Consider the following 18,301-nt stretch of genomic DNA (forward strand, 5'->3'; position numbering starts at 1 on the left):
GTGAGATGAGGCTAGATGTGTAGAGAGTAAGATTCAAGTCAACAGGAAGAGTACAAGAGGTTAAGAGAAGATGAGACAAGGTATATAGCTAGAGAGTATTATTTAAGTCAAGAGGAAAGAATACTGATCACAGAGAAGGGACAACTGATTGTGGGGGAAATGGGGGATGAGGCTCTGCTGCCTATTAGGTACATGTACATAGGTACATGTACATGTATAAACAAGGATAGTCTATACCTGTGTTTTTGGACTTTTTTAGATGTCACATATCTATATATGCCAAACATAGAATATAGTGAGAATACAATGGGAAAGGTGTAAAATGTATGCTCTTCACCTTCTTAAGAGGGGATCAGAGGCACCTTCATTGGTGGGTTGAATCACGACTTTGGCCTGAGGCAGTAACTTGCTTAGTTATGCCTTGGTGCCTTACTGAATATTGAGAGTTTCTTAAGATTTCTCTCAAACCACCTGGGCAAGATGTTCGTTATCTAAATATAATGGCAAGCTTAATTTCGCATCTATACTGATATCTTTTTATCCAAGTAAAAGTGCAATTCCCATCACGATCGCAGCAAATCCTCCAATGAAAGACAGTATGATCGTGACCTCATTGAATGGGTGTTTAGTGGCATAAACCCCCCAAGAAACAGCAAACAAGAACCACCAGACTGGGGATGCAGCCCACATGTTCCGATCTGCTATAGAGAGAAATGAGTCACTTCGAAACTACCCAAAGAGGATCCGAAAGTTACCTTGCATAGACTGCAATCCTAATTCCGGTAAGAAAAACAGTAATACGACGGACGCTAGAGCCAAGGAAGAGGCAGCGGCGACATCTGCAAATAGACGTCAACTCAAGCTAATCATTCAGGAACGGAAGAGAATCGAAACATACAACCGCTGATAATTGCCGATGGCCTCTTATTCATGAACTCGGTTAGATCCTCCTGGAGCGTACTGAAAATACACAGACCGACATTGTCCCCGAAGATACGCTGTAGAGTCTCTCGAGAGGCTGGCGTGAGTTGTGAGAACCGGCCAATTTCCCATTTACTGGCATGTGTCTCGGCGACATCGACGGGGACGTCGTATCTGTTGACGAGGAGTTGGGTGATATAGGTGCGGACTTGTTCGGCGGGCGCATTGGGCGGCGGGAGGGTCGTGAGACCTGTCGGTAGTGATATTTTCTTTTCCATGGTGTGAAAATAATACAGAGTAAATAAGATGGGATTATCTGACACTATATAAAGATAATGTTCCGAGGCTGTGCCGGGGCACTTGCCTAACTGGGGGCCAAGCATACTGACGAACCACAATGACTACATAGGTTTCAGATGCCATGCGTCATTTGATTTAGCCAAAAGTACGAGATCAGAAGAGTAGCTCTTTCTTTGACTTTGGGAATCTGGTTTTGGTTTACTTCCTGGGGAATCTCGTTTTCAGCCTCTATAATGTATCTATCTATCATCTATCATCTATCATCTATAGTATAGAATATATATAGAATATATCCAGGGTTCCTAGTACAGGGCTTAGTAAAGAAAAAAATTATCCAAAACATAAGAGAGCTTGCATTGTCATAACCCCATCCACAACCCCATCGTGGCTATCATGGCAGTAGCCGTTCACCAAAGTCGGAAATCCATGAAGTCAGTATTGGCCCTGTGAGTAGATGTCGGTCTGTATTGACACAAAAATAAGATCTCGCAACATCGCCCTACTAAGCGTCTTTGGGGTCATCAGTGGGACAATGCTGATGTTTCGCTTCCTCGCTCCCCAGCAAGGCAAAATAATCACCAAGGAAGAGGTAGCGGCGTACCGGGGTGGTGACTCTGATCAAACCAATCAAGGCGAGACATATGGGCACATTGCCAGGGCTCCCCGTAAGGGATCTCAAGTACCCAGAGGAGGAGCCATCTAAGGGGAAATGCTGTCTTGAGAGCATGGGCTAAATCAAGAAATATGGCAATTGATTTATATGAACAATTGTTACTCGCTTGGTATCATCTGTAGGGCGTTCTCCGCGTCTCTTTTTTCAGGTTCTGTTTTCTATTTACTATCATTCAATAAAAAGAGTATAAGAGCACCAAAACTCCATCCATATGACTATGCCCTGGAATGGCGAAGACCAGAACAGATGATCGGCAGTATATAGCACAGCCTACCTGAATTAGATAAAGCTACCCTACGGCCCTACTCGCTTGAGCAGCTTTTAGGTAATAAGTTGAATAGAAGGCTTGGAATATGAACATGTCATGTACTCATGTGTGGACCGATGAACATTGAACCTTGAAGCCGTTATGTACCCCGAATGAGATGGTATCTGGTATCCGCAAAACAAAAAAAGCCAACGCGCCAGATCAAAAGCAGATATCCGGAAAGCAAAAAAACCACCCAATCAATTTACAGGAATTGTTTTACATGGTGTTACCACCAAAGTGTAGATGCAATGAACAGTTATGTAGATGGCCGGGTATCACCGCCGGGCCCATCTCCTTTGAATGGGCTTCCACCACTGCCAGCTCGGCTTCCGGGGGAATTAGCACTTTTCTTCTTCGAGTCTTTCTTGTCACGCTTCTTTTTCTCACGTGTAGCCCCTCGGGACTCATCGGGTCGACTTGGACTGCGACTCGACTCGCTGCGGCGGAGATCTTTGACTTCTTTGATTACCTCACGGAATCCTTCTTCGATGTTATTCATGCGAGCTAGAACCAATTTGCTAAGCATGTCTTTGGTTTGGGTTGGGGCTTCACGACGAAGAACGGGTGGGGCAAACCCTAGTTGGGTCTGGAAACTTGACGGAAGGGCACCGGCGAAGCCACCCGCCACGGCCCTGTTATCGCCTAGATCAGATCCCAGATCGAAGAGAAGGGTTGATCGAGGCCGTGTCCCGGGGGCCGGTCAGATAGGTAGATACTGTCCATCTCGGGAACAGACATATGGTTTAGTCCAATCGAAGGATTCCGAGGACGAGGTGCGTCTAGGATATGACGCTTCATGGTACCATGGTCTACCGAGGTAGAGATGGCAGGACGTGATTCTCCATCGGACGAATCGGTATCTGGCCGTGGAGGTGTGTCCCGGCCTTCCGTCTCTTCGTTCGGAGATCCAACGGGATTGTACAGCATGGTGACCCCGGAAGCATTCCGCGTATGTCTGACACGACGTGTAGGGCTGTTGCGACGCGAGATAATTCTTGCCGTAGATGGACGAGAGCTATAGAACTTGGGCGACGGCTTCTCTGCGCCTCCAACCGAGTTAGATGATGCCTTGCCCAAGGACCCCGGGGCCAAGTTTTTGTCATCATTCGAGTCACCATCGTTGCTGGTAAGTTCATCATCGCCCTCCATGTCTGTATGATGGGAAAGTTGTCGTTTCTGAGTGGGCGAGACAGATGGTCTTGTGCGCCGAGGCCGAATGACTGGGCTTGCAACGCAGCTTGTTCGGTCCTCAGGATTCGAAGCAACTGATCGGGTCGTTTCCGTGAAATTTCGAGGTTGGTTGGCCAGTCTAGCCCGAAATGGAAATTTGGGTCGTTTCGGGTGCATCTCATGTTGGTCCACAACTAGCGAATCCCCATCTTCGGGTCCATTGGCTGGCCCAGAGCCAATCTCCTGCATCCAGTCTTTGATGACGTTATTGGTCTGGCGTTCATGCACAGTGCTCGGTGGCCCTCGGACTCTGCCATCACTGTATGGGCGTCGAAACACCTCCTCCAACGCTCGATCCTTCTGGTATGTTGCCACAGAGGGCTCTCGCCTAAAAACAGATGCCCTGGTGCTGAAACCACGGAATCGACTGGGCTGAGCTGGGATGTCATTCGGCGACATAGATTCAATTAAATCTATCGGCCGAACGACTCGAGAACTGAGGATTGTCTTCTCATAGAGGCAAATTGTGAACAGTATGGGTAAGTGGGTTATCTTTATAATGGTCCGGTTGAGCCGAATGTATTCACGGAATGGCATCAGGTATCGGAATGGTGTCACTAGCCAAGCAATGACGTTTGTCGGTGCCACATAGGAGAATAAGGCATCAGACTTGACCATCGAAATAGTATTGACAGCGAACAAGAATTGATGTTCTTGATTTGCGTTCTGGACAATTCTCATAAAGGAATTGGTCAGAACAGTGATCAAGATAGTGACGACGACAAAATGACAGATGAATAGGAAGACCGTCAGGATCGTTTTTCCTAAAAAGTTGTATTCATCCCACATTGCCCATGCTGTTGGCGTAAATCCCATCAGCATCTGGAACAAACCATAAGCCACCACTTTGGGGGATTTGTTGTCTCCAAAATTCAAGAAAGCGACAAAAAAGCCAGAGCAAGAAATGACGATGAGTACGAAGACGGCGATCAGATCTGATGCCATTATCCGGAAAGCAATGAGCAGTTGGGAGAAGTACCGATAATGATCCAATATGGAAAACAGTCTCGGAAATAGCAAGGGAGCTGTGGCGGTGAGAACATCGAACTGAAAATGAATTAGCATATTATCGCAAATAAAAGCACATTTGTAAAGATGGCGAAACTTACTGCTTGGTCGGCGATGAACTGACTTCTAGGGTAGGTCAGAAATGTACCGTATATCCTCAGGCAATAGTATGCGAAAAGCAATAGCAGAATCCCGACGTCGAATAGATTCCAAAAGCTCATTAGATAAAGACTGAAGCCTTGCTCATTGAACCCAACAACTTCATCAAGCATGAATCCGGCACTCCAAAACCAAAATACAATCTCAAGGGATGTGATCCTGCGGCTGCGCTGTTCCAGAACAGCCAGGAACAGTCCCAAGAGTACTGCAAATGATAGAGTTGAAAGAAATTGTCGATAGCGCGGCACCCTCAGCCGTGATAATTTGAACAGAGATGCGTCCCGGGGGTTGTAGATTGTCACTGAGCGCCGAAGTGTCTTGTTGCTCGAGTCGGTCGCAATATTCCAATTGGGATCCATTGCCGTCCCATAATCCAGGTTTCTACTACCTTGGCTCGCGTCCACAGGACGATGGAGATTGTCGGCGGCAGAGTGGAAGACAACCGTCCCCGCCCAGATAGCCTCCAATTGTTGTACCACGACCGGATGGGCCAAGAACCGCTTGGCCTGCGAGCGAATAGCGACCTCCAAACATGAAACACGAGCAGCAACCACCCGTTTCCGCTGGGGGCCCGCGCCTAGTACTGTGGATTGATCCTGGCCCTGGAGTGGATAGAACTCGTAGGACAGTGCATCGATCAATTCTCGGGTCGAGTATTCCCGCAATAATTTTATCGCTAACAGTTCACTGACCATTGCCCGTGTTTGATTTGCCCCGCTATTTCCGGGACTTAGGTGTATTTCTCTCTCGAATTGCAGACAATTGGCCATCAATGCATAGAGAGTCGCGCGCGAAAAGTGGGCCGACATGATCTTCTGCAGGATCGGCTTGATCAAGAACTGGGAGACCTGCGGCGAGCGTAATTGGTCCCATGTGAGGGTGGTTTCGCAACGGGAGGCGATCAAGGGCCGGATGGCGTGGGTTATGTTGTAAACAGGCAGTGCATCTAATCACCGTTGGTCAATTGTCCACCGTATACATCGTACCCTAGAGATTCTCTTCGTACCTAAATGCGACGCAGAGAACATGGGCAGTAGAGGTGTAGATTCCAGTGGTCCGTCCTCTTCCTCTTCCTCCCAGTCCTGATCCATGTCCTCTTCATCGATTTCTTGAAGCTCTGGGGCATCATCGCTGCTTTCGTCGGCTCGGGAGACGCGTCGCGGGTTGCGCGCGCGAGTCCACGGGGAGGGGGTCGAGAATGGGGACTGCTCGGTCTGCCCACGCCGAAGTTTTGGACGAAGCAGCGAGGCGAACATGGCGAGGAAATTTCGGAATCTAATTCGGCATCACCGAGGGTTGGTTGGGAGGTCAACCGTTAGAGCATTGCTAAGTCCAACGCGAACGCGAGAAAATCAAAAAGGGAAAAGATCGCAATAGCAGAGCAAATAACAGGCAAGTAAAAGAGGAAGAAGTTCAAGGTTTCAAAAAGTCCAAGCGCGATTAATTTAGTCCAAAAGATCTCATACGTTGGGGGGAAAATCTAAGCTCCCACTACGATCAAACCCCCACGTCATTGTACTTTCACCCCCTGGCCTTAGTTACATAAGGTTATTTATTTAGTTACTACCTACATATAGGCAAGTATATTCGATCTTGATATTCTTGACCTTTCTAGATCTTTAGATCATTGAATCCTTAAACTATTATCGTATCAACTTCAAAGTTATACTATAATCCTCAACAATATGTAGAGAATGTGTACTTATAGAATTCCTACATATATATGTACGATGTACATACATATAGCACTCGATAGGTCAGAAAGATTTCCCACACGTGCAACATGAAAAAAAGATCATTGTACTAAACATCTTTGAGATGGGATAGATATCTTATAACCTATATGTATTGTGTATGTATATATATCGTACCCCGTATATAACATGGGATACTCCATACTATATATATCCCCAGGACCGGACCACAGCAATATATCAGATCCCGTTATCGGCCCACTGCCCGTGCGTTGCATCATATGCAGTAATACCCTGCATGGTAAAGAGAGGAAGTTGGGATTTGATATCGACATTTGAACGATCAAGAATCCTCAAACTGATCAATTGACCTTTAAAAACCAAATTTAATGACAATGAATAATACAATAGCATAATATTAGTCTGATATGGTGGAGGAATCGGAAAATCTCTGCGGTGAAACCGATTGACCGAAAGCAGAAGAAAAGTGGGGACCCGAAAAAGCTTTTTGCATGAAAATATTTTCTGCCGAACTTCTTTCCCTCTCTTCCTCCTCCACCAGCTGGTTGCAGCAACAATTTTCATTTTCATTTTCTTTTTATATACACCTTTCTGCGTTTCGTTCTTTCTATCTCCCAAACCCCCAATCCCGCAGATGAACTAGAGTTACCTACTCGCACTAGATCGTCCCTCGAGAGGACTTGTTCCCTCACATATCCCAATTGCGATGTCTCAGCGTGCCAATCTCCTTGAGGAGCCAGTCCTGCCTACCAGTCCACACCAAGGTGGTGCAGTTGGTTACCCAGAGATCCTGCCTAACATTGCCCCTGTCAATGGAGTGATTAAGCCAGCCTGCATCCCAGTTCGGGGTGGCTCAGACCGGTTGGTTGCCCTCGAACTCGCAGATGGCACTGTCTACCAGGGTTACAACTTTGGCGCCGAAAAAAATGTCTCGGGTGAATTGGTCTTCCAGACTGGTATGGTCGGTTACCCCGAGTCCATCACCGATCCCTCATACCGCGGCCAGATCCTGGTCGTCACTTTCCCACTCGTGGGTAACTACGGTGTCCCTTCACATGATGAGATGTGTGAGCTCCTAAAGGACTTGCCCAAGCACTTCGAGTCCAGTCAGATTCACATTGCGGCCCTGGTGGTGGCATCCTACGCCGGTGAGGACTTCTCACACTTCTTGGCCAAGTCCTCTCTGGGCGATTGGCTCAAGTCCGAGGGTATTCCGGCGATGCACGGTGTCGACACTCGTGCTTTGACCAAGCACCTTCGTCAAACCGGTAGCATGCTGGGTCGCATGCTACTGCAAAAGTCCGGCGCCAGCCCCGAGGTTGCCGGTACCGCCGGTGCCGACTGGAAGTCATACTTTGAGGAGACTGAATGGGTGGACCCGAACACAAAGAACCTCGTTGCTGAGGGTGAGTGATCTACCAAGCCGATGCAGTAAAAAACACCAAGGACATGGTTTCTGACATTTTCTTTTTTTCTCTTAGTCTCAATCCGCGAGCCTCGCCTCTTCACACCTCCCGCCGATGTCGCTCTTAAGCACCCCTCGGGTCGTGGAGTCCGCGTCCTCTGCTTGGATGTTGGTATGAAGTATAACCAGCTGCGTTGCTTGCTTGCCCGCGGTGTTGAGGTTCTGGTTGTGCCATGGGACTACGATTTCCCCACCCTTGCTGGAAAGGATTTCGACGGTCTCTTCGTGTCGAACGGTCCTGGTGATCCCGCGACCCTGACCGTCACCACCAAGAACCTGGCCAAGATGTTTGAAGATGCCCGTACTCCCGTCTTCGGTATCTGTCTGGGTCACCAGCTGATTGCTCGCGCTGTCGGCGCCCAGACTACCAAGATGAAGTTCGGTAACCGCGGTCACAACATTCCCTGCACAAGCATGATCTCTGGAAAGTGCCACATCACCTCTCAAAACCACGGTTATGCCGTCGATTCCAGCAGCCTTCAGAACGGATGGGAAGAGCTGTTTGTCAACGCCAATGACGGTAGTAACGAGGGTATTCGTCACACCAGCCGCCCCTTCTTCAGTGTTCAATTCCACCCCGAGAGCACACCCGGCCCCCGGGATACGGAGTACCTGTTTGATGTGTTCATCAACACAATCCAGTCTACCATTGCCTCCCCCGAGGCTCTTAAGCTGCCCGTCTCTTTCCCCGGTGGCACCAAGGCCGAGAATGTCCTGGCTGCTCCCAGAGTCTCGGTCAAGAAGGTTCTGGTTCTTGGATCCGGTGGTCTCAGCATCGGTCAGGCTGGAGAGTTCGATTACTCTGGCAGTCAAGCCATCAAGGCTTTGAAGGAAGAGGGCATCTACACCATTTTGATCAACCCCAACATTGCCACCATTCAGACCTCCAAGGGTCTGGCTGACAAAGTTTACTTCCTGCCCGTCAACGCCGACTTTGTCCGCAAGGTCATCAAGCATGAGCGTCCCGATGCCATCTACGTTACTTTCGGTGGCCAGACTGCCTTGTCGGTCGGCATCCAACTCAAGGATGAGTTCGAAGCCCTCGGCGTCAAGATTCTCGGCACCCCTATTGATACTATCATTACTACCGAGGATCGTGAGCTCTTCGCTCGCAGCATGGATTCCATCAACGAGAAGTGCGCAAAGTCTGCTTCTGCTTCCACCATCGAGGAGTCTCTGCGTGTTGTCGAGGCCATCGGTTTCCCTGTCATCGTTCGTGCTGCCTATGCTCTTGGTGGTCTAGGCAGTGGTTTCGCGGAGAACATGGATCAGCTGAAGGAGCTCTGCACCAAGGCTCTGGCTGTCAGCCCCCAGGTTTTGATTGAGCGCAGTATGAAGGGCTGGAAGGAGATTGAGTACGAGGTTGTTCGTGATGCCCAGGATAACTGCATCACTGTCTGCAACATGGAGAACTTCGATCCCCTTGGTATTCACACCGGTGACTCCATTGTCGTGGCTCCTTCCCAGACCCTCTCCGACGAGGACTACAACATGCTACGAACCACCGCAGTCAACGTCATTCGTCATCTTGGCGTTGTCGGTGAATGTAACATTCAGTATGCCCTCAACCCCTTCTCCAAGGAGTACTGCATTATCGAGGTCAACGCTCGTCTGTCTCGATCCTCTGCTCTGGCCTCCAAGGCTACTGGATACCCTCTTGCCTTCATTGCCGCCAAGTTGGGTCTTGGTATCCCCCTCAACGAGATTAAGAACTCGGTCACCCAATCAACTTGCGCCTGCTTCGAACCCTCGCTTGACTACTGCGTGGTCAAGATCCCTCGTTGGGATCTGAAGAAGTTCACTCGTGTGTCTACTCAGCTTGGTTCTTCCATGAAGAGTGTCGGTGAAGTTATGAGCATTGGCCGGACCTTCGAGGAAGCTATTCAGAAGGCTATTCGCATGGTTGATTTCCACAACCTTGGTTTCAACGAATCTGATGCCCTCATGTCCATCAAGGGCGAGCTCCAGACTCCCTCTGACCAGCGTCTGTTTGCCATTGCCAACGCCATGGCCGCCGGTTACACAGTTGATGACATCTGGAAGCTCACCAACATTGACAAGTGGTTCCTCAGCCGCCTCAAGGGCCTCAGCGACTTCGGCAAGTCCATGTCCGCCTTCAACGCTACCTCTGTCCCTATCCCCATGATCCGCCAAGCCAAGCAGCTCGGTTTCTGCGATCGCCAGCTCGCCAACTTCTTGGACTCCAACGAGCTCGCTGTGCGCCGCATGCGTGTGGAGGCTGGCATTACTCCTATTGTCAAGCAGATTGATACCGTCGCCGCCGAGTTCCCAGCATTCACCAACTACCTCTACCTTACCTACAATGCTTCTCAGCACGATCTGTCTTTCGATGATAAGGGTATTATGGTTTTGGGCTCTGGTGTCTACCGTATCGGTTCCTCGGTCGAATTCGATTGGTGTTCCGTGCGTACCATTCGTACGCTCCGCGAGCAGGGCCACAAGACCATCATGGTCAACTACAACCCGGAGACTGTTAGTACCGATTACGATGAGGCTGACCGCCTTTACTTCGAGAACATCAACCTGGAGACTGTATTGGACATCTACCAGCTGGAGACTTCCAGCGGTGTGATTATGTCTATGGGTGGTCAGACCCCCAACAACATCGCTCTGCCTCTGCACCGCCTCAATGTCAACATCCTGGGTACCTCTCCCGAGATGATTGATGGTGCTGAGAACCGTTACAAGTTCTCTCGCATGTTGGATCGTATCGAGGTCGATCAGCCCGCCTGGAAGGAGCTGACTAGCATTGATGAAGCCCGCGATTTCTGTGACAAGGTCGGCTACCCCGTGCTGGTCCGTCCCTCATACGTGCTCTCTGGTGCTGCTATGAACACTGTCTATTCCGAGCACGATCTGGCCAGCTACTTGAACCAGGCTGTTGACGTCTCGCGTGAGCATCCTGTTGTTATCACCAAGTACATTGAGAACGCCAAGGAGATTGAGATGGACGCTGTTGCCCGTAACGGTGTTATGGTTGGCCACTTCATCTCAGAGCACGTTGAAAATGCTGGTGTTCACTCTGGTGACGCTACTTTGATCTTGCCCCCCAGGATCTGAGCCCGGAGACCGTCCGTCGCATTGAGGAGGCTACCCGGAAGATCGGTAATGCCCTAAACGTTACTGGTCCTTACAACATTCAGTTCATTGCCAAGGATAACGACATCAAGGTCATTGAGTGCAACGTTCGTGCCTCGCGGTCTTTCCCCTTCGTGTCCAAGGTCATGGGTGTTGACCTGATCGAGATGGCAACTAAGGCCATGATTGGAATTCCGTTCCAGGAGTACCCCCCTGTGTCCGTTCCCAAGGACTACGTCGGTGTCAAGGTTCCCCAGTTCTCGTTCTCTCGTCTGTCTGGCGCTGACCCCGTCCTGGGTGTCGAGATGGCCTCTACTGGTGAGGTCGCTTCGTTCGGTCGTGACAAGTACGAGGCCTACCTCAAGGCTCTCTTGTCCACCGGGTTCCGTCTTCCCCGCCGCAACATCCTGTTCTCCATTGGTGCCTACAAAGAGAAGCTTGAGATGCTGCCTTCCATCAAGAAGCTCCACGATCTCGATTACAACCTCTTCGCCACTGCTGGTACCGCTGATTTCCTCAAGGAGAACGGCGTGCCTGTCAAGTACCTTGAGCATCTTCCGGATCACGAGGAGGAGGACATGAAGTCTGAGTACTCTCTCACTCAGCACTTGTCCAACAATCTCATCGATCTATACATCAACTTGCCGTCCAACAACCGCTTCCGCCGTCCGGCGAACTACATGTCTAAGGGTTACCGCACTCGCCGTATGGCTGTTGACTACCAGACTCCCCTAGTCACCAACGTCAAAAATGCGAAGATCCTGATCGAGGCCATTGCTCGCCACTTCCCTCTGAGCATCATCCCTGCCGATTACCAGACCAGCCACCGCACCGTGGTCCTTCCCGGTCTGGTTAACATTGCTGCATTCGTCCCGAACCTCGTTTCCGCCGGTTCCAAGGATTTCGAGACTGTCAGCAAGGCCTCGATTGGAGCCGGTTTCAGCATGATCCGTGTGATGCCGGTAGGTGTTGATAGCTCAGTCACCGAGTCGCGCGATCTGAAGATTGTTCAGCAGAACGCTCACGGCAAGTCGCTCTGCGACTTCAACATCTCTGTTGCTGCCACCGCCACCAACTCGGACCAGATCATCCAGATGGCTGGTGAAGTTGGCTCTCTCTTCGTCCCCTTCAATCATCTGTCGGGCAACATCAACAAAGTGGCCACTGTCACCAATCACTTCAGCTCTTGGCCCTCAAGCAAGCCTCTGATCACTGATGCCAAGAGCACTGATCTTGCCTCGATTCTGTTGTTGGCCAGCCTGCACAGCCGTAACATTCACGTTATGAGTGTTACCTCCAAGGAGGATATTAGCCTTATTGCTCTGAGCAAGGAGAAGGGCCTGAAGGTGACCTGCGATGTCTCTATCTACTGCCTCTTCCTCTCCCGCGAGGAATTCCCGGCCTGCACCTCCCTGCCCACTGCTGAGGATCAGAAGGCTCTGTGGGAGCACATGAGCACCATCGATGTCTTCTCCATCGGCAGCATTCCCTTCCAGCTTGCTGGCAAGGAGGCCACCCCCGAGTCCGGTATCGCTGAATCTATTCCTCTGCTGTTCACTGCTGTCTCGGAGGGCCGCCTGACCATTGAGGACATCACTGCTCGTCTCTGCGACAACCCCAAGAAGATCTTCGAGCTACACGATCAGGTCGACAGCTCGCTTGAGGTCGAGGTTGACCGCCCCTACGTTTTCCAGAACCCCCAGGCCTGGTCTCCGTTCAATGGCAAGACCATGCGTGGCTCCGTCCAGCGTGTTGTTTTCCAGGGCAAGACCTCTTGCCTCGATGGCGAGATCACCAAGGATGCCGTCAAGGGTGCCGACATGTCCAGTCACCGCATCATCCCCACTTCGCCTGTGCAGAAACCCATGACCCCCATGACTCGCCCGGAGAGTTCCCTTGATAGACACGTGTCTGTCTCTGGCACTCCTGGCCGCCGCTTGCGGGCCATGGATAACGCTGTCCCGGCCATCAGCGAACTTGGTCCTCCCCTTTACGCCGCCTCCACGCAGCTCTCCCCCTCGTTGGCCGATATGCTCTCCCGCTCTCCTTTCCGTGGAAAGCACATCTTGTCTGTGAACCAGTTCTCTCGCGCGGACTTGCACTTGCTGTTCACCGTCGCCCAGGAGATGCGTCTTGGTGTCCAGCGCCACGGTGTCCTTGACCTGCTGAAGGGTCGTGTTTTGACCACCCTCTTCTACGAGCCCTCCACCCGCACCTCGGCTTCGTTCGACGCCGCTATGCAGCGCCTCGGTGGACGTACCATCGCCATCGCCACTGAGCACTCTTCTACCCAGAAGGGTGAGTCCCTCCAGGATACCATCCGCACTCTCGGATGCTACAGCGATGCCGTTGTTCTGCGTCACCCCGAAGCGAGCAGCACCGAGGTCGCGGCCAAATACTCCCAGGTCCCCGTCATCAACGGTGGCAACGGCGCCCTTGAGCACCCCACCCAGGCTTTCCTGGACCTGTTCACCATTCGCGAGGAGCTGGGTACTGTCACCGGCTTGACTATCACCTTCACTGGTGACCTCAAGTACGGCCGCCCCGTGCATTCCCTCATCAAGCTGCTCCAGTTCTACGATGTCCGCATCCAGCTTGTTGCCCCCAAGGCCCTCGCTCTCCCCGAGGAAGTCCGCCAGCTGATTGTCGCTTCCGGCCAGTTGGTCCTCGAGTCTGAGGAGCTGACTCCTGAGATTATCGCCAACTCTGACATCCTGTACTGCACTCGTGTGCAGAAGGAGCGCTTTGTCGACCTCTCCGAGTACGAGCGTCTCAAGAACACCTTCATCATTGACAACACCTTGCTCAAGCACGCCAAGGAACACATGGTCGTCATGCACCCTCTCCCTCGCAACGCCGAGATCGCCGAGGAAGTTGACTTCGACCAGCGGGCTGCTTACTTCCGCCAGGTATGTTTTGAATTCCTGAATTCCCTGAACCCTATACTAATCTACGTTACAGATGCGCTACGGCCTTTACTGCCGCATGGCTCTCCTTGCTCTTGTCTTGGCGCCGTGAATTTAAAACTCTTTTGCCATTATAATTATGTGGGAAAGGGGAATCCTCCATGGGTTCACACGCGCCTTGTTTTTCCTGTTTGAAAAGTTTTGTTTTTGATACTCCGTAAACAGCGATCCAGTCAGCTGTATAGATTAGATGAATCTCCGTTTCATTTGACGGTCACGTTCAGTGTGTATATCTATATTTCTTATGTATATTATGTGTCATGTGTGTGTCATGTGTGTTATGTGTGTTATGTGTGTTATGTGTGCTTTGCGTGTTTTGTGTGTTTGGCGTGTTTTTCCGTTTTGGGTCATTTGGGGTCATTTTGGATCATTTTGGATCATTTTGGGTCATTTGGGGTCATTTGGGGTCATTTTGAGTTTGGACGTTTTTGGGTTCATTTTTGTTTTTTTCTTGGCGTCTTCTGGGACTTGGACTTGGGACTTGGGACTTGGGACTTGGGAACTGGGAACTGGGAACTGGGAATTTGGGGGCATCTTACATTTATATACTGAACAATCTAATTCACTAATTCATCGGACTTTTCAAGTTTGGAATACCCAGCGAGGATCTTTGTCTCCTTGGAATTCTCCTGCATCACCCACATCTCCCATCAACGGGCTCAGTCCATGGACTTCTCTGACCCGCTCCTTTTCGGAATTTTCCCGTCGGAGAACCTCCCATAGGACCCCAACGACCACAATGTTGGCAACCAGATATCCCAAGGCAAACCCATGCCCCAGGAAGAACCGCGGGCTACTCTCGGTGCGGTATAGCTGCGTTCCAAGGACCGCACCCATATTGCCAATTGAGATCTGCATGGCGTTGGCAATGCAACGTTTAGTCTGGCCAGATACGTTATTGGCGGGCCACGATAGCACAATGGCCACCGCTGGGTAAATGCCTGCCGCAGCGAAGATAGTTCCGACATAAGACACCCCAGCGCGGTGCTGTGATAGCAGCAAAATGTATCCGATGCATCCAATGGCGGATGAACCCATGATAAATGGCGCGCGTCTGCGAGTCTTCTCAGAGGCAATCGCAACCCCAATGGTCATGAAGAACGCCACCGCGTACGGTGGTACGGAAAGCAGCTGGGCCTTTGCGGCTGAGTATCCGAGTTCTTTGATGATCGTTGGAAGGAAGAGCGACAACGTATACAGTGGCAAGGACATTGTGTGGAATCCAAGCCCATACAGCCAAACTTTGGGGTCCTTGAATGCATCCAATACTGCCGACCAGGCGAATTCCTCATCGCGAGTGGCATCGCTGTCATTCTTCAAACGCAATTGGACGAACTCCCGTTCTTCCTTTGATAGGAACTCGGCTGTTGATGGGTAGTTATACACCCAGAAATAGGCGGCGATTGAAACAACGATGGTCAACAGCCCTTCCTAAATTGATAGTAAGCTTGTGCCGGTGTATATCAAGATGACATAGTTGGAGGACACACCAGAATGAAAATCCACCTCCACCCATTCAAGTTCCCCACGCCTTTCATGTGAGAAATTGCCTAGAAGCCTGTCAGTTGTGTTTATCTAGTGGAACTAAAAAAAAAAACCAACCCAGGCTAGGATACCACCAAAGGCACCTGCCAGCGAGGCAGCACTGAAAAACAAAGCCACGCGATAATGTTGCTCGTTTCGCTTATACCACATGGACAGGTAAAATACCACACCGGGGAACAATCCACTCTCTGCAACACCCAGGAAGAATCGCGAGGACAGGTATCCAGAGTAATTTTGTACCACTCCCAGGAGGGTAGCGACTACTCCCCAGGCAAGAGTGAGGGTCGGAAGCCATATTCTCGGGGTAGTCTTTTTCAGGATGATCTAGATGCAACTCGTTAGTATATAATCATTTATATTAACATGCATTGCTCACGTTGCAAGGAATCTCAAAAAGAACATAGCCGATAAAGTACAGAGTCAGACCTGTAAGGTACTGGTTTCCTGCTAAATCCCAATTAGCCCTCGGATCGATATCAAAAAACACCCAAGCATACACATGTTGATGTCGGTTGTCATTCCTTCTAGACGGGCATTTCCCACATTGCTACGATCCAAAAAGGAGAGTAAATAGAGTAATGTGAGGGGCGGTAAAAGACGATAGTCCAATTTCCGTAACAATGCCTTTTCGTTGATGCCCTTAATACTTGAACTGGTATCGCTCTCGGTGCCAGTCGGTATATTGTCCTTTTCTGAAGCCATGGCGACTAGGAGAGGTCTTGAATGCTATGTATGAGGTATGGGTATATGTGAAGAGAGGGGGGGGGGAATAGAAGGACTAAAATATCTAGCACATCTAGGACATCTAGCACACCATAATCCGCAATAAAAACATGTTTCCTACGAATAAGATATAAGGAAGTATGAAATGAGCAATATTGGGGTGAAAATGACGAGATCAGCCACGTGAAGATCGGCGTTTGCAGGGACTTGCCTCGAACTAGGATATTCAGATCCAAGTCAAGTATAGAGGTGTAATATTTTCATTAGGTCGAGGGTTAAAGTACTTTGTAGTAGAGAATTACTTCAAGAGTCGCTACATACGTTAAGTATGGGATGTACTATATTGCCCACCCAGTCTAGGCCCCAAATCTACAGTATTGCTTATATTCGCTAATTAGTCATTTCTTACCCTTCATCTCATGCCTTATCCGGCCAGTACTTTTGTACAATGACCTTCTTATTGACCTTGCCCATGGCATTGCGCTCGATCCCATCCACAACCTTCAAAACGGTTGGAATCTTATAAGGAGCCATCTCGTTCTTGAGCTCAGCGCGTAGTGTAGGAAGGTCGAGCGTAGTCTACGTCACTGTTAGTTATGAAAAGAAGACAAGTTTCCGCTGTATGGGGAGAACGCAAACGTACCCCTTCTCGGAACTTGACGACCGCAGCGACTCGCTGGCCCCATTCTTGGTCCGCCAATCCAACTACTGCAACTTCTTGAATCGTGTCAATGGCCAGCATCTTGCGCTCCACTTCCAACGCCGAAATCTTATATCCACCCGATTTGATCAGGTCGACAGAAGCACGACCTTGGATGAAGTATGCACCGCTTGAATCGCGTTTAGCAACATCGCCGGTCTTGAACCATCCATCCGCTGTAAACTCCGAGGCCGTCGCTTCCGGTTTCCGCCAGTACTCGCAGAACACATTGCCACCCTTGACCTCAATCATGCCGTCCTCATCCACTTCATCCACGATCCGACCAGTTTCTTTTTCGGTCAGTCGGACCTCGACGCCGGGCAACGGCCACCCCACACTGCCATCGATACGCTTTTGAACATCCAGCCCACAACTGATCGCCATGCCGATCTCGGTCATTCCATATCGCTCCAATAAAACCTGGCCGGTAATTTCGGCGAATTTTTCTTTGATTGGCGTCGGGAGGGCTGCAGATCCACTGACGACTAGCCGTAGAGCACGAGCTCCAGCCCGTGCGACACCTTCTCGTTCCGTGCCGCGGATATGAGCATCGAAGTAGTCATTCAGACGGGAGTATATGGTCGGCACAGCCATGAACAAGGTCGAAGAGCCGTGGTCCTGCCATCGTTCCCAGATCACTTTCGGATCAAACTTCGGATGCATCTCCACCGTGGTACCACTTAGGAAACTGGCAGCCAGGCCATTGATGATACCGTGGACATGGTGAAGCGGCAGCACGTGAATAAGACAGTCTGAGGGAGAGTATTCCCAGGCCTTGACTAGGCAGCTCGCTTGGAAAGTGATATTCTCGTGTGTCGTCACGCAGCCCTTGGGGTTTGATGTGGTTCCAGAGGTATAGATCATCAGGGCGCGGCGAGTGAGCGCAAACGGTGGGGAGAAAGAAGGTAAAGTCGGGGCCTCATTTCGAGAGAAGGGCTCTAGTCCCATGAATGGTATATTGTCGGGGCATCCTTCGCGCAGCGAAGGTGCGATCTTCTCGAAATGCGGATGCATAATAACCAATGAGGGGTCCGAATCTCCGACGGTGTATAGCAGTTCCTTCACTGGGTGACTTGTGCCTTGTGAGCGGTTAGCATTGGATTTAAGAGGTTACGCATCGCTTGCTGCGCATCGCTTTCACCTACAAAGTGGAACGCAGACACCTCCGGCTGCCCACACGGCCCACTGTGTAGCAACGTAGTCATATCCGTTCGGAACTAAGAAGGCAATGCGTCGTTCTTCCAAATCCCCTGTCAATCCCAATTGCTCAATTATGCGCTTCCTTAATGCTGCTGCATCCGCTAGTAATTGGACGAATGTGAAGGACTGTTGTTTGGTGGTGTCGACGACGGCAATCTTCTCGGGATTCTGTGCATGTTGCTCTGCTGCAACAAATAGGGGTAGGGAAGGAATCGGCATCTCTAATTTGATCCTTTGAATCTCAAAATAGACAGGTACATAAGAGCTTGGAGAAGGGGGGGGGGGGG

At 50.4% G+C, this 18,301-nt stretch overlaps 5 protein-coding genes across 5 annotated transcripts; 2 read left to right on the forward strand and 3 right to left on the reverse strand.

Moving 5' to 3' along the window:
• Window positions 1-729: 729 nt before the first annotated feature.
• Window positions 730-1,199, reverse strand: N7447_010219 (uncharacterized protein; the record flags this gene model as incomplete). Its single annotated transcript, XM_057234481.1, has 2 exons — window positions 730-839; window positions 899-1,199. The coding sequence occupies 2 exons, from the start codon at window positions 1,197-1,199 to the stop codon at window positions 730-732; spliced, it is 411 nt and encodes a 136-aa protein (XP_057081765.1).
• Window positions 1,200-1,614: 415 nt separating this feature from the next.
• Window positions 1,615-1,924, forward strand: N7447_010220 (uncharacterized protein; the record flags this gene model as incomplete). Its single annotated transcript, XM_057234482.1, has 2 exons — window positions 1,615-1,652; window positions 1,705-1,924. 2 exons carry the CDS (start codon window positions 1,615-1,617, stop codon window positions 1,922-1,924), a joined length of 258 nt encoding a protein of 85 aa, XP_057081766.1.
• A 536-nt stretch (window positions 1,925-2,460) lies between these two features.
• On the reverse strand, window positions 2,461-5,857 carry N7447_010221 (ion transporter; the record flags this gene model as incomplete). The annotated part of the gene is made up of 4 exons (XM_057234483.1): window positions 2,461-2,846; window positions 2,921-4,481; window positions 4,544-5,547; window positions 5,608-5,857. 4 exons carry the CDS (start codon window positions 5,855-5,857, stop codon window positions 2,461-2,463), a joined length of 3,201 nt encoding a protein of 1,066 aa, XP_057081767.1.
• A 1,165-nt stretch (window positions 5,858-7,022) lies between these two features.
• N7447_010222 (bifunctional carbamoylphosphate synthetase/aspartate transcarbamylase) lies at window positions 7,023-13,898 on the forward strand (the record flags this gene model as incomplete). The annotated part of the gene is made up of 4 exons (XM_057234484.1): window positions 7,023-7,722; window positions 7,798-10,802; window positions 10,856-13,789; window positions 13,842-13,898. 4 exons carry the CDS (start codon window positions 7,023-7,025, stop codon window positions 13,896-13,898), a joined length of 6,696 nt encoding a protein of 2,231 aa, XP_057081768.1.
• Window positions 13,899-14,428: 530 nt separating this feature from the next.
• On the reverse strand, window positions 14,429-18,233 carry N7447_010223 (AMP-dependent synthetase/ligase; the record flags this gene model as incomplete). Its single annotated transcript, XM_057234485.1, has 8 exons — window positions 14,429-15,277; window positions 15,337-15,396; window positions 15,449-15,715; window positions 15,768-15,817; window positions 15,889-16,117; window positions 16,562-16,693; window positions 16,758-17,893; window positions 17,960-18,233. The coding sequence occupies 8 exons, from the start codon at window positions 18,231-18,233 to the stop codon at window positions 14,429-14,431; spliced, it is 2,997 nt and encodes a 998-aa protein (XP_057081769.1).
• Between the last annotated feature and the right edge of the window lie 68 nt (window positions 18,234-18,301).

The sequence above is a fragment of the Penicillium robsamsonii genome (assembly GCF_028829455.1).
Source record: "Penicillium robsamsonii strain IBT 29466 chromosome Unknown utg000006l_segment0_segment0, whole genome shotgun sequence".
Classification (NCBI taxonomy): domain Eukaryota; kingdom Fungi; phylum Ascomycota; class Eurotiomycetes; order Eurotiales; family Aspergillaceae; genus Penicillium; species Penicillium robsamsonii.